At 51.3% G+C, this 15,354-nt stretch overlaps 1 protein-coding gene across 2 annotated transcripts; it reads left to right on the forward strand.

Annotated features, from left to right (window-relative positions):
- The first annotated feature begins 352 nt into the window (after positions 1 to 352).
- TBX3 (T-box transcription factor 3) lies at positions 353 to 13,166 on the forward strand. Of its 2 annotated transcripts, XM_032431601.1 has the most exons (8): positions 421 to 809; positions 2,427 to 2,694; positions 3,660 to 3,719; positions 4,027 to 4,173; positions 6,182 to 6,258; positions 7,345 to 7,502; positions 8,898 to 9,580; positions 11,419 to 13,166. In XM_032431601.1, the coding sequence occupies exons 1-8, from the start codon at positions 421 to 423 to the stop codon at positions 11,878 to 11,880; spliced, it is 2,244 nt and encodes a 747-aa protein (XP_032287492.1). In that variant the 3' UTR covers positions 11,881 to 13,166. The 2 variants fall into 2 exon arrangements, with proteins under 2 accessions (XP_032287493.1, XP_032287492.1); XM_032431602.1 differs by lacking the exon at positions 3,660 to 3,719 and having other exon boundaries at positions 353 to 809; positions 11,419 to 11,880.
- Positions 13,167 to 15,354: the final 2,188 nt, after the last annotated feature.

Raw genomic sequence — 15,354 nt, forward strand, 5'->3', positions numbered from 1 at the left:
TTGCAACAAAGAACTGGGGGCCGGGGAGCGATTCCCGGGACCGGGGGCTGCGGTGTCTCTTCCGGCGAAGCGGCGGGGCTCAGGCGCGGGTGAGACCCTGCTCGCTCCTCTCGCCGGTGAAACCGACTTCCAGGAGCGGCTTTTTAAAAAAAACGCAAGGCACAAGGACAGTCACCCAAGCGACTATGTCTCCTGATTTCTCGCCTTGCCCTCTTTAAAAGCGGCATCCCCCCTCCCCAAAAGACTCTTTCCTCCCCTTTCCCTAGGGTGCTCGAGTGGTGATTCCCCCCCCTTTTTTTCTTTCTTTCTTTCTTTCTTTTTTTCCTTTCCAAACTATGTGCTGCTGAAAAACCAAAAACAAAACCAAACAGCAGCTGCGGACTTGTCCCCGGCTGGAGCCCAGCGCCCCGCCTGGAGTGGATGAGCCTCTCCATGAGAGATCCGGTCATTCCTGGGACAAGCATGGCCTACCATCCGTTCCTACCTCACCGGGCGCCGGACTTCGCCATGAGCGCGGTGCTGGGTCACCAGCCGCCCTTCTTCCCCGCGCTGACGCTGCCTCCCAACGGCGCGGCGGCGCTCTCTCTGCCGGGCGCCCTGGCCAAGCCGATCATGGATCAATTGGTGGGGGCGGCCGAGACCGGCATCCCTTTCTCGTCCCTGGGGCCCCAGGCGCATCTGAGGCCTCTGAAGACCATGGAGCCCGAAGAAGAGGTGGAGGATGACCCCAAGGTGCACCTCGAGGCCAAAGAACTTTGGGATCAGTTCCACAAGCGGGGCACCGAGATGGTCATTACCAAGTCGGGAAGGTAAGCAAGTGGCAGGGCCCCCTCCCCCCAAACTATTGGAGGGTTTTTTTACACCCCCCCCCCTTTTTATCTCTTCCCAGAACAGTTAATTTGGGCTTAGAGAAAAACTTTTAAGTTCCCCTGGAACTGTGTACAGACATTCCCGGGCCCTGCTTCTATGGCAGGAAATTTCAGCTTACCTGGGCGTCTGCAGGGGGTACTTTCTCCTACCTAGCTCTGCATCCTGGTTTCCCTACAGGCTAGAATTTTTCCAGGGAGCACAGACACCTCCGCAGGAAGAAAGAAAACCACCCCACTGCAGGAAATTCACTGTTGCAAACCTTTCCATCCTTACGCCTTTGTTGATGTTTTGTTTCGTTTGTTTCGTTTTGTTCCCAGTGAGAACAACTTTACGCCCTTTTCTTTTGTGTGGTCGTGGGAGACCTGACACTAGCTATCCACTTGCCCTTTTTGCCCCTCCACCCTAGCCTCTGGGTCTGCAGGGGGGTCTGAGCTTGCCTCTGGCAGGGTCACAGAGAAATTGGAGGGCATTTGGGTTTGTTTGGCCACACCGATTCACGTGTCTGTAATCCGAGGGAGAGTTGAGGCAATTTTGGATAATTAAGATTATGTTTGCAGATCCAAGGAGCCAGTGGAGAGACACATACTGCTTTTTTACGTGTGAATCTTATCAACCATATTTTACATAATTTTCAAAAGGTCCTTGCCTGACCGAAACCTGCCTGTCACTTAAAATCACTGATTTTTTTTTTTATGGCCTTGACATCTATGAAGGCGTAACATTGGAATAATAAAAAGAAAATCCCTCTCTTGATGTCTTGAGCTTTCTGTGTCTTTCCTAGCTAAACGAGGCCAAAGTTTTGGCAGAAAATCCTCAAACCCAGAAGACATTTCCTCAGTTTCACAGCGAAGTGCTTCCTTTTAAGTCAAGGCTCTAGAATGCCAACACTCCTGAGAAATAAAAGGCAGTTTGGTGGTACAATCTTGCAGTTTGGGACCAGCCTGAGCCAGAGGAGAAACGCGGTTAGCAGGCGTGCGAGGCAGATCGGTTATCAGGCCCAGGAGTCCAGCCCAAACTACAAAATTCGTTTTGAGAACTCACTGAAGGCCAGTTTCATTTCGCCAGCCACGGGATTCCTGTTCCGTAGCAGGGAGGGTGGAGGTTTATTTCCTAACATTTTCTCATCAATGGAATGGTGGAAAATTCTAGCCTTGACTGACCCCACTTTACTAAAATCCTACCCCAAGCAGTTTAGAAGTAGACACTCAAAGGGAAGAGCACAGGCAAGAATTTCTCTGTAAAGAGGGCCATCTGTGAAGTCCTACAAGAGGAAAAAATTGTAGAGAAAGTATTAGACGCTGCAAAGAACTGTAGTGCAATATTCACTTGTTTGAACCTTGGGAACACTTCCCGTTAGAGAAACTGAGCATATGTAATGCTTGGGCCATGAAAGAATAGGATTTTGCACTCAGTGGCTCTCACACCAAAGCCCATCAGTCAATCACAATAGAAAAGTTCTAAATTTGATTTAAGTATTTCAGGGTAAATAGGGAATCAAAGCCAAGAGTCTGAGTGATTTCTTTTTCTTTCTTCTTTTCTCTTCCCTCCAATTGTAGGCGAATGTTTCCTCCATTTAAAGTAAGATGTTCTGGGCTGGATAAAAAAGCCAAGTATATCTTGTTGATGGACATTATAGCTGCTGATGACTGTCGATATAAATTTCATAATTCTCGGTGGATGGTGGCGGGTAAGGCTGACCCTGAAATGCCAAAGAGAATGTACATTCACCCAGACAGCCCTGCAACCGGGGAACAGTGGATGTCCAAAGTTGTCACTTTCCACAAACTGAAACTCACCAACAACATTTCGGACAAACACGGATTTGTAAGTTACACGGCTCCCGTCAGTAAAATTTCCTCTTTCTTCACCCTAGGGAAGGCAGTACTTATCCTCTCCTTGCAAAAATCACCAGTTTCTGCTCAGGCTTCTCCCTTGCTCTCTGTTGCTAAGCATAGCAAAGTTTTTGAATCCGAAACAAGAGGATTCCGGGGTGTTTCTCTTCGGATAATGGAAGGCCTGGCGTTCTCAAAAAAAAAAAAAAAAAATTGAGGGGCCAAAACACTAACCGCTCACGTTCTGTGGCAATCCCAGATCTTGGTAAATGGCTGACAGTGAAGATAAAAACCAATCGTTAAGATACAAAATCAATTTTTAAAGTTATGTGTGCGCCAGGGATTGGTTCTGAGCTATCATACTTCTGTTTTGAAACCAACCGTATTATTTCTTGTGGGAGTTTTAAGGTTCAGAGGCTTGGCTACATTGGTTAAAGGGGGTGAATGCATTTTTTGAGAGATTTCTTTCTTCTGTGAAAAAAGAATATGGGGCTGAGGTGAAAGTCAGGTTTACTAGAAATGAGGCTGAGCTCTCCAGGATAAAAACTGTGTGTGTGTGTGTGTGTGTGTCTGTGTGTCTCTGTGTTGGGAGTGTATATATGGATTCAGTGGGGGAGTCCTTAGCAACTTTTAGGAGACCAGAATTGCTTATAAAAGTCAAGCAAAACACCTTTTGCCCCCTGCCCTTACCTCTCCCCAACATTTCAACAAATAAAGCCGAGTGATAAGCGAGGAATCAGCAGAAAGATTAGGCCCAGGAAGACGTGAATGGCACGGAAGTATCTTCAAGCGGGCGCGGATCGCCTTTGAAGCCCTTGATTTGATTAAGGCATAAATATTCCTCTCTAGAGTTCAACCTTTCAGGGCTTTAAGTGGATTGGGCTCGTCAATTAGTGGGCACTTAAAGGACTGAATCATTTTGTAAATTAAAATGCATGTTTTTCTCTATCTTTTAAGACTTTGGCCTTCCCAAGTGATCACGCAACGTGGCAGGGGAATTATAGTTTTGGTACTCAGGTAGGCTAGGGTTCAAGGTACGAACGGACCTTAGGTGGTGAGGGTGGGGGGACCCTTTGGAAATTGAGGAGCAATTTGGATTCTCCAGAAGAGGATATCTGTGGAGCGGAATGTACCCAAAGAGGTACTCCGAGGAGAGGAGGTGGGCTCGGCATAAGCGTGGTACCCTTCGGTGGGGTAGACGTCAGCCTGGCAGGGGTCCTGAGGTCCCATTGGTCCCACTAAATCTTTTTTTTTTTATATGTCTCCCCTTCTCCCTGCTCCCCTCCCCCTCCCCCCCTCCCCCCCCCCCCCCCCCCCCCCGCAGACAATATTGAACTCCATGCACAAATACCAGCCTCGGTTCCACATTGTGAGAGCCAATGACATCTTGAAACTTCCCTATAGTACATTTCGGACTTACTTGTTCCCCGAAACCGAATTCATCGCTGTGACGGCATACCAGAATGATAAGGTAACCAAAGGCGCTTTTCTTTTTAATGGCTATACTTTTCCCTCCCACCTTCAGGCCGCTCCGGGTGAGGTGGAGAAAGTTAGAAAAGATTAGGGATGGGAGTCTTGAGTTTTTCTTCTGTGATTTGACCCTTCTGTGGAGCTTTTGGGGAAAAGGGGTCTGGCACGTCACAGAGGCAGGGGAAAACAAAACAAAACAAAACAAAACAGAAAAAAACAGAACAAAGCAAAACAAAAACTTGACCAGCTAGGAATCCGACACGGAGAGAAAAGATGCCAGACTAACTTCACTCCTGTAACTGTGCTCACAGCCACTTCCCCACTTGGGCCTTTCTCTTGTTTGGAGGCTCAGCCTCTTCTCCTCTAGGATGAAGGATCAAAAATCAGGTTCCAGGTTCTAAAGGAACCAGCTAAAAATTGAAGGCAAAAGCCATTGGGGATCTTGGGAGGAGAATCCCATTGGAGAGCAGCTTTTCTCCCCTAGCCAGAAATCCTGAGTAGCTGGTCTGGTTTTTATTACCTTTTATGCTGCTGTGTTTTTTATGGTGTGTGTGTGTGTGTGTGAGAGAGAGAGAGTGTGTGTGTGTATGTGTGTGTGTGTGTGTGGAAAAACCTTCTCTGATCACAGGGTCATGCTAATCGAGTTGTCTGAGGCTTTTGAGATGAGATGACCAAAGTCAAAATCAGTTCATTTGAAGGTTTTTCCTCCCTTGGGCCTCAGGCCCGGGGTTAGGGGTACCCCCAGATAGACCAACAGGCAGCACCTGGTATATAAAGTTATGGTGGCCTGAAGGTCATGGGCATGTGCACAGAGAGACACGGAGAAAGTGACTCTTGCTGATTCACCAGTTCCCAGCGTGGCTGTTTGCAGGCAGTTATGTGGGTGGGGAGCAACTGAGGACCCCTGCTCTTCTTACCTCAGGGAGAGTCTAGCTTACCTGACAACACCTTGCATTTTGAACTCACTGTCACCGTGGGTGGGTCCTCTGGCTGGCCCTTGGGGTGTTCAGGTATGTTTTCTTAATCCGGAGACTGAGACTCCAGGACCTCCTCTTCCTGCAATCTTGCATACGGGAGTTTATGCCAAGAAACAAGAATCCAACCAAGGGCCCTTTTCCCACCTCTGGGGAACTCTGTATAATTTTTTTTTTCCCCTTAAAGGGAAGGGATTTGAAAAATGACATACTATGGCATTTTGCCCCAGCGTGCAAAATGCATGCTCCCTCTAGACCCAGAACCCTGTGAATGTAAGCCGTTAATGTAATAATAAAATGTACCATTTTTGATCAGACGAAGAGGCCAGAGGCCTTCTCCAACCTAATGGCGGTGGCAGAGTATATAAATGAAAACAAATGTTTCCAGTGGTCATTCAGTCCTTTGACATCTGTAATTGTCAATATTGTAATTCCTCAACCCTCCCCCCACCCCACAAGACCCAGCAAAAAAATCAAACCCACTCTGGCACAAGGGTAGCGAAAACCCCATAAATCATTTCATTAGATTCACAGAAAAGGTTGGAGTGTATGCTGTGAGGGGTGTGTGTGTGTGTGTGTGTGTGTGTGTGTGTGTGTGTTTGGGGGTAGGAAATAATGCCATAACATATGTAATGATTAACTGCACTATGTAAAAAAAATGAAAGCACAATTTTAAGATCTACAGGTTGTCCCTTTTGACAGCTTTTGACAATCTCTCCATTTCTAAACGCAAGCTCTGAAGGCTGCCTACAGAACAGAAGGAGGCATTTCCCAGACAGTCTAATTTCAGTCTGGAATCCCTGGTTTGGCTTCCTCTGAGAGATGCAAGCCATTGGTACAGTTCTTTGGATTTTTCTCTCACTGCCCTCTGACTGACACTGTGAGGTCCTCTCCCTTTCTCTGAAACCTGGCATAACCTGCTGACTTCTTTTGGCAGTCAGATTTCTAGTAGACAGAGTTGAGGGGGGAAACACCCCCAGAGCATTCTAGAAAATGAGGCCAATGTCTCTTTCTTGCTTGTGTCTCCTCCTCTAGATAACTCAGCTAAAAATAGACAACAACCCTTTTGCAAAAGGTTTCCGGGACACTGGAAATGGCAGGAGAGAAAAAAGGTGAGCGGAGACACTTGGTATTACTTTCTCAGATAATTTGGAGAATCACTTTTCTAGGGCCCAAATCTCAGCTATTAGAAGTGGGATGCAGGCACTTCTATTAAGAAGTTGGGGGGAAGAGGGTGGAAAATAATTGACTGCCTCCCTGCCACCTGCTTGCGGACCTCAGGACCCTGTACTTTTTCTACCTCCTACAAGTTACCTTAAAGGAGATGAACTAGGCCACACCATTTTTGTCTGGAAAGAAAAGTGTCAGGGATAACAGATTATATACAGATGCCTATTAATTCCTAATTAATTGAGGTTCATCCCGGGCAGGTCCCAGGAAAGGACTGAACCATTCACAAAACGCTTTGGAATTTTTGCAATCTTGTCTTGCAAATACCATCAGACAGAACTGAGGCCCCTTGAGAAATCTGTGGCTCCCTCCTTCATGGGCAGATGTATCATTTTGCATGAAGCAGACAGCTGGATAGTATAGGGAAGACGCTCTCCCCTCCCCTACCAGCTTTTCCAAGAATTTCTAAAATCCAGCAAATCAGTCCAAATCTTTAACCTATGCCCTTGCGGGGTGGGGGTGAGCATTATAAAATAATTTCTAACATCTAAGTGGATTTTTTTTTTTTTTACTCCGGTTACGATTAATTAGTGTGTTGGTAAAACAATTAAAGTGCACCATGAAAGAAGCAACTTCCTCCCAGTCTTAGCAACCAGTCGGGGGTGTGTAGGCTGTTTGTGTCCACCAGTTTGGGCACCCAGGTCCCCTCCTCCTGTAGGGCCGGCTGCTTAGCTGTCTCTGGCCCATGCCCTTTCCCTAACGAGCCCCGGGTCCTGAAGCCTCCTTCCTCCAACACCACCCCCCAGCCCCGTGCCACACTCTTCAGCCTAGTTAAAGGGTCGAGAACCATGCTTGGGTCTCTGTGGCTGCCTTGGGGCAAGCAGGTTTCAGAGAACTCAGTTGTGTTGTCCGTGGGTGGTGGGCTGGATGAGGTTGTGTGTGCGCACGCCTCTTTGGAGAGGGTGAGGCAGGCAAGAGGGGAAATGTATGTCCCGTTCTGTAACGCTGGGTGTGGGCTTCTGCCACAGAAAACAGCTCACCCTGCAGTCCATGAGGGTGTTCGATGACAGACACAAAAAGGAGAATGGCACCTCAGATGAGTCCTCCAGCGAACAGGCAGCCTTCAACTGCTTTGCTCAGTCCTCGTCTCCAGCCGTGTCCACTGTAGGGACGTCGAACCTCAAAGGTAGGCCTGGTCACCTCTGATCTCTCCACTCCAGGTCTCTGGAGTTGGGGGGACGGGGCACCCACCAGGGAACCTGCCCTTCAAAAAAACGTCAGATGCTTCCAGAAGCCCCTAAGCAGGAGCCAGAGTTCAAACAGGGTGGCCAGGTGTGTCCCCCTCCCGAAGTTGTATAAAGGAGAGCTCAGAACCCCTCCCCCCAAACCTCGATTTGGCTGAGGGTGGGGTGTCTGCATGTTCTTTCTCGGTGGAGCCAGCCTTGAAAACTTGCATGGAGCACTTCTCTCTGTCTCTGTCCCTCAACTCTCTCCAGCCAAGCAACTGCTGACTTTTTACTATCTTTTAGCTCTAGATTAAAATGTGTTGGGGGGGAGGGGCGGGGAGAGGCAAGGGATTCTCTGCCACCTGGAACAGGGAAGGTGGCTGAGAAAACAGCCAGCCATAGAGCAGCAATGGGCACTGGGAGAGAAGCCGGAGCGGTGGGGATCTGAGAAGGGAGGGTGGGGGGAGTGGGAGGGGACAAGATGGTTCAAATCCCCAGTTAGTTCCCGTGTTTAAAGAGCCAAGTACTGTTTATTTGGAAAGACACGCATTCTCTCTCTCTCAACGGGAAGAAACCTGTTTTTAAGTGAATTAAAATGGAAGTCCATTATGACTTCAATCCCTTTAAACTTTACACATAAAATAGGATCCTTTTTTTTTTTTTTTTTTTTTTTCCTGGTAGGACACCCACAGAGGGTGTGGTGACAGCGAAAGAGAATCTGTGATTGTCTCTGGGCAGTGAGTGGGCTGCTCCCACCTCTGTCCGCGGGGACAGGGGCAAACAGGAGGCTCCGCTGAGTGTGTGTGATGGGGGAGGCTGTCCATTTCTGCCCCTGCCCATTCGGATGCCAGGGTTCAAACAAATCCTTCTGAAAGAATTGGCAATTTTGTGGAAGGTGTTAATCTTGGTCACTCAACTGAACTAAGTCTGGATAGTAACTAGGTGTTCCCAAAGTGAGTTTTAGGATGAGTTTAATTTTATTAAAAAAAAAAAAAAAAAAAAAAAAGTAAATGCAACAGAGTGGGGAAGGGCTTTGTCTGACACAGTAGGAGCTCAATGGATGATTGTAAAAAATAGTAAAATCCACTAGGGATTTGGGGCAGGGGGTCAGTGGGAGAAGGGGTTCAGTTCTATCTAAATATTTTAAATTCATTCATTCTTAGCTTATTGACACATCCCACTAAAGTTGTGAGGTATCATCACTCCCACTTTGCAGATGAGAAAACTGAGGCACAGAGGGGTTAAGGGGCGTTCCCGGGGAACCACACAGCTTGTAGACGGCCGAGCTGGAGTTCCACTGGCCCAGATTTCAGCTCAAGCCCTTCCCCTTGGCTTTTGTGCCCCTCCTATGGTAGATCTGTGTCCCAGCGAGGGTGAGAGCGACGCCGAGGCCGACAGCAAAGAGGAGCACGGCCCCGAGGCCTGCGACGCGGCCAAGATCTCCACCACCACGTCGGAGGAGCCGTGCCGCGACAAGGGCAGCCCCGCGGTCAAGGCGCACCTCTTCGCCGCCGAGCCCGGCGGCCGGCCCCAGGACAGCGGGCGGCTGGACAAGGCGTCGCCCGACTCGCGCCACAGCCCGGCCACCATCTCGTCCAGCACCCGCGGCCTGGGCGCCGAGGAGCGCCGGAGCCCGGGCCGTGAGGGCGCGGCCACGGCCAAGGCCGAGGAGGGGCGCGCGCTGCCGGGCAAGGAGGCCTTCGCGCCGCTCACGGTGCAGACGGACGCGGCCGCCGCCGCCGCGCACCTGGGCCAGGGCCCCCTGCCCGGCCTCGGCTTCGCCCCCGGCCTGGCCGGCCAGCAGTTCTTCAACGGGCACCCGCTCTTCCTGCACCCCGGCCAGTTCGCCATGGGGGGCGCCTTCTCCAGCATGGCGGCGGGCATGGGGCCCCTGCTGGCCACCGTGTCCGGGGCCTCCACCGGCGTCTCGGGCCTGGATTCCACGGCCATGGCTTCGGCCGCCGCGGCGCAGGGACTGTCGGGGGCGTCGGCGGCCACCCTGCCTTTCCACCTCCAGCAGCACGTCCTGGCCTCTCAGGTAATGAGGGGTCTTCCCCCGGGCGGTCCAGACCCTCTCTCCATTCGCTCTGGTTTCCCAGCCCTGGGATCCCAGACCCTCACCCAGTGCCCCTCCCCGGGGAGCTTTGAATAATAATAATGGTGGTAGTACTAGTAATAATTGCTAGGTCAAGGGTTACCTCATTGACTCAGCATAACCTCACACTCCTTCCAAAAGCTTAAAAAAAAATTTTCTTTTTTTTTAGGTCAGGGCTGTTTCTAGTAGAGTAGCTAGGTAGTAATAGTGATCATGAAGCTACACCTAGCATTTACGTGGCACTTGGTCTGTTCTGACTTCAGTGGCCCTGTTGTCACCTCCACTTTATAATATAAATGAAGTGGCGGAGGCCCAGAGATGTTGAATAACTTAACCAAAGTCACACAGCTGGTAAGTGGTGCCGCAGAGACTCAACCCCAGGCGGTCTGACTCCAGGGCCTTTTCAGGGTCTCTGATTTTAGCTTCAAAGTGGGAATGTCTCTTATCTCTGAACTGGCTCCTAGCCAACCAGCCACCAGGAATCAGACAAGAGGGAGACCGAGGCCGGGGGAGGGGTGCTGACTGTCCTTGGGTGGGAGTTGAGTCTTGACCCTTTCCTCCCAGTGGGAAGCTTGTCCCCTGTCCCCCAAAGGGTTAACGGTTTGTGCCCGTGTGGGAGATGTCAGAGGATAGGGGCAGGCTTCGGCTGTGGCAGGCCTGGCAGCCTCTGTGTGGTTCAGACAGCTGTGCTGGGGGGCAGGGCAGCCGGGGAGAAGTCCCCGGCCGCTGGAAACGCTCTGAACCAGGCGAAAAGGTTCTGTGGGGTTTTCTGCACGCCCTTGCCTTTGTTTTGTCTGAGCACATTCGTCTCCCTTCTCTGAGCCAAGAAGCAGGGTTGTCCTCCCCTCTGGGGGGGAGGAGGGAACTGAGAACAGGGTTGGCTTCTGGCCTTCTCCCGTTGCTCTCCTCTCTGTGAGCCCCTCCTGGAGACCTTGTTCTAGGTGGGCAGCGGATAGGTGGGCGAGGGGCTGCCTGGGCACACAAGTATTAATGGTACCCCAAGACAAGGGACAGAGAACTAGCCCAGACTGGGGTGCCTGCATTTTAAATTCTGCTTCTGCCACTGAGGGACTTCCTGCACCCCTGGGGCCTACCTCAGTTTCTCCACCTATAATACCAGTGTATCAGGCTGGGTGCTTTCTTTGTCTCTCTCTAGAGCGAATGCCTTTTGCACCCACCACCCCCCATTTCCTTTAGCTTAAGGATCTTCTCTGGATTTTTTTTCATTTGAGAAACTTTTGGAATTAGAGTGGGAGGGCTGTGTTGGGGGTGGGGGAGGAAGAATGAAAGAAATGTATGTCCCATAATTTATGCCCCGTGGTGGTTTTCACTCAGCTACCTTCTTTGTGGCTGGACTGGACTGCAGCCCCATTTCACAGGTGCAGCAGCTGACCCCCAGTGGGAGAATTTCTAGCAGTTCTATTGGCCAGGTGTCCTGTGTAGCACATGGCAGGGGTTAGCTCGTTTAATATCCAAAGTCCCAATCAGTAAATGAACTATTTAGTATTTCCCTGGGTTTTTCCCCCCCATAAGCAAGCTGAGGCATAGGGAGTCAAGTGGACCTAGAGAGGGATGTTTGAGTGTTCCCCCGCCCCCACCCCACCCCGCAAGCGATGAATGGCTTGCCAGAGGCCCCAGGGTGGAGGTGGTGAGGTTGGGGTGGGGGTGGGGAGGGGGGAGATGGACGGACCAGGTTGGCTCCTCCCCATCGCCCAGCCCCTGCTCGGCCGATTCACTGCCTCCGTTTCTCTCCCCCTCCACGCCCCCTCCCCTTCCCGCAGGGCCTGGCCATGTCGCCCTTCGGAAGCCTGTTCCCTTACCCCTACACGTACATGGCCGCGGCGGCGGCGGCGTCTTCGGCCGCGGCCTCCAGCTCCGTGCACCGCCACCCGTTCCTCAACCTGAACAGCATGCGCCCGCGGCTGCGCTACAGCCCGTACTCCATCCCCATGCCGGTCCCGGACAGCGGCAGCCTGCTCACCACCGCGCTGCCGTCCATGGCGGCGGCCGCGGGGCCCCTGGACGGCAAAGCCGCCGCGCTGGCCGCCAGCCCGGCCTCGGTGGCCGTGGACTCAGGCTCGGAACTCAACAGCCGCTCCTCCACGCTCTCCTCCAGCTCTGTGTCCTTGTCGCCCAAACTCTGCCCGGAGAAGGAGGCGGCCACCAGCGAACTGCAGAGCATCCAGCGGTTGGTCAGCGGCCTGGAAGCCAAGCCGGACAGGTCCCGCAGCGGGTCCCCATAAACCCCTCCCTAGAAAAAAAATCTCTTCATTCCAGTCCAGTCCAGTCTGCAGTGCACTTTGTTGGATGTAAAATAAACCACGGGCGTGCAGTGGGGTTGGCCCTTTGTGCAGTCCTGTCTGGGAAGGGGTGCCGGACTCCCTCTAGAGAATATGCTAGAAACAGGCCCTGTCTTCTTGGCGTGGTTTATGTATCCGGGATCTGGCTCAGATTCTGGGGCTCAGAAATGTCTGTTGCATTGAGCTATTGGGGTGGGAGTGAAAACATTTATGGCCAGAGCACCTCCAGCCAGGCTGGTCTGGGAGCTGTGGGAAGAAAAAGGTAGCCAGGCCCACCAGGAGGGGAGGTGTTGAAAGGCTTCTCCCCCAGTGCAGATTTATATATTTTTTCCTTCACCGTGTCAAGTAGAAACAAAAACAAAATTAAAAAAAAAAATACTGGGGACAAATGAATACATTAACATGATTCTGTTTGTGAAGATTAAAAACTTTATAGTGACTTGCATATCAGTTCTAAATAAATTACTGAGCAGCATTGTTTGGGGAGGGAAGTCCTTGCCATCCTTGTTTGGTCTCTATTAAGGAAATCTGTGTCTTTTTAATATTCTTGTGATGTTTTAAGAGCCGCTATAGGTCTCTTCTTGCATGTTCCACAGTAATGTATTTGTGGTTTTTATTTTGAATGCTTGCTTTTAGAGAGAAAAGAACATGACCCCACACCTTTCTCCCCCGCCCTTCTCTACCCTCCAGTCGGCAACCCCAAGGGGGAGGTTTTAGAGGGAAGGGGTGGAGAAAACACAAAAAATGAATTTATTTTATCTAAGCTCTGTAGCAGGATTTATGTCCTCCTTTGGCAGTTCTTTCTCTTTCCTGTATATGCAATAACAAGGTTTTAAGAAAAATAATAAAGAAGAAGCAAGACTATTAGACAAAGTATTTATGTAATTATTTGATAACCCTTGTAAATAGGTGGAATATGAATGCTTGGAAAATTAAACTTTAATTTATTGACGTTGTACATAGCTCTATGTAAATAGGGTCGCAGCTATCAGGTTTTGTGTTATTGTTTTCCTTTCATCAATTTTATTTCAAGGTCACAGGATCGCTTTTAAAACTAGAAAACACACTTTCTGCACCGACACCAACACACTTTCAAAAGAGTTGTCTGCAAAAAAAAAAAAAAAAATTTCTTTTTTTAGTGTCCAAGAGTGGGGCAAAGTGCCATGGCCTATTTCACCCCAAACTGGGGAGGTGGTGCCACATCCCAGCTCACCTTAAATTCCTTAAAATATAACACCCCAAGTGTGGTTCTGAGATTGCTTGGGGGGTGGGGGGGTGGGGAGTGCAGAGGCTGTGGTTTGACTTTCTAATTTTTCTTTTGTATTTGTATTTGCTAGTCTGATTTCTTCAAAACGAAGTGGAATTGACTACTGTCTTCAATATTGATGGTGTTTTGAATTGGTGCCTATAGAGAGAGATTCACAGTTCACAAATCAGGTGCTGAGAGATGGTTTAAAGGCAAAAATTCATGAAGGTATATTTTGTGTTATAATTGTTGATGAGTTCTTTGGTTTTCTGTATTTCTTCCCCTCTCTTTAAAACATTGAAATTTCAATAAATTTTTATTGAAATGTCTCTGGGCCTCGTGTTAAGTGCTTTCTTTAGAAAACTTTCCTGCAAGAAGAGTCTTTCTGTCCTTGCTTGCTTCCTCTAACCCTCTTCTCTTGCCTTTGAGTAATTAAGACCGCCCCCACGGAACCCAAATGAGCTGTCACTCAAGTTACAAAGCTAGAAACAAAAGTCCCTTACTGGGGAGAAGGGAGCCGCTTCAATCTGAAATTACTTTTCCTTTAAATTAGGGAGCAAAACGAGAGACGGAAAGAGGGCTGATTAGAATTGGGTAGAATAGCAATTTCAGATACTTAAGTTTTAATGGAAAAAGAATGCTCTGGTCCCCTAAGTCCGTGGTTCCCACACGAGTCCGACCAAAAATACGTTTCGAGGACTGCGGACGTTTTCGTTTTAGGCTCGCTCTCCCTTTTCACGTCGACATGGGAAACGCAAGGCAAAAGTATCTTCTTGCACCAGGGTGCAAAAAAAAGCGGGGGGGGGAGGGAAGGGGCAGGATCTCCTCGCCGCCAGACCCGGCTTGGCAAGGAAGCGACCCTCCGGGTTGTGGGAGAAGCGGCCGGGCCTGAACGTCCCCCCGCGGTCCCCGGTGTCTCCGCCTGGACCCCGCTGACCCGAGCGCCCCAGCGCGCGTGCGGAGCGCGGGCAGCTCCGCGCGGACTTAGCTGTGTCGCGCGAGGGAGGAGGCGGGTTTTCCCCGCAAGGGAAAGGTAATTCCAGGGCGCGTCGCTGACCCCCTCCCAGGGAAAAGTCCCCCAGGAGGCTGATACCCTCCTCCAGCCCTCCCCTCCAGCCAGCCTCCAGGCTGTTCGGGGAGTTGCCTTTTGAAGCTCAATTTATTATTGAAACATTCAATAAAAAAAAGAGTGAGGCCATGACCGTCTTTTGGTCTCCTCGCTGTCCCCACCCCCAGAGGAGGTGTATTTGTGCGGGGGGGTGGGGAGGGGGCAAGGGAAGGTTCTCGAGGCCTTTTCTTGCCCTGGGGGCCGTGACGTGAGGACCCAGCCGGAGCCTGCCTGGCGGCTGCCTCCCCCCTCCCCTCCCTGGAGCCCGCCAGCCCGGCCCCAAGTCCCTGTCACCTTCGGGCCTCTTGAATGGCCGGCGAGGAGGATTCCCCCCCCCCCATCCTGGACTTGCAAGGGGATCGAGGTCGGGACCTTTTGGAGAGGGGGGCCGAGCCCCTTGCATCTGCAGCCAGGCACGTGGGGAGCCCCACACCCTCTCCAGGGCTGTCTCCCCGGGTGAGAGGGCAAACAACGGGGGGGGGGGAGATGGGGCTTGTAGGGCCGGGGGACCTTTGGGGCCCTAGCTTCCCCGAGGGCCGGGAGAATTGCAGGGCGCGCGCTGCTGCGGCGGGCGCTGGGCCCAGGGGTTGCGCGCGGAGCCTGCGCCCCTGGAAGGTGGCCGTGGGCACGGTGTGCCCAGCGCGCTATCCCTCTCGATTCGGGGAGCAAAGAGCCTTGGCCTGGGAGAGGGAAGGAAGGCTTTTCTCTCCCAGCCCACATCCGCTCCCCCTCCCCAAATTCTCGGACAGTGCTCAGACGAGTTGCCAGTCTCCCCTACAGCTCCCCCCCCCCCTTAATCTCCTGTGTATCTTATTTGTATGTAGTGATGTTAATGAGTAACTCTGGTGGCGCTGATGGACGGGGGGTGAACCGCTCGCAATCTCTCTGGATTTCGTTGCCTATTACTCACCTGGCGCCGGTCGCAATCTCGCCGCGGGCTTTATGGTGGCGGCGGCCGCCGCGGAGGCCACTCGGGGCAGGCGCCTTCGGCTTTTTTCCGGGCTTCGAGTGCCACCTATCTGTCTGGCCCACGAATGCGCCCAGGTCGCCGCCGCTGGCTCGG

The sequence above is a fragment of the Phoca vitulina genome, unplaced genomic scaffold (genome assembly GCF_004348235.1).
Source record: "Phoca vitulina isolate PV1807 unplaced genomic scaffold, GSC_HSeal_1.0 scaffold46, whole genome shotgun sequence".
NCBI classification, from domain to species: domain Eukaryota; kingdom Metazoa; phylum Chordata; class Mammalia; order Carnivora; family Phocidae; genus Phoca; species Phoca vitulina.

Coding starts and splice junctions, on each gene's coding strand:
- TBX3 (XM_032431601.1), top strand. CDS start 421: ATGAGCCTCTCCATGAGAGATCCGGTCATTCCTGGGACAAGCATGGCC. Junction 3,720..4,026: donor ATTATAGTTTTGGTACTCAG/GTAGGCTAGGGT, acceptor CCCCCCCCGCAG/ACAATATTGAACTCCATGCA. Junction 6,259..7,344: donor AATGGCAGGAGAGAAAAAAG/GTGAGCGGAGAC, acceptor CTTCTGCCACAG/AAAACAGCTCACCCTGCAGT.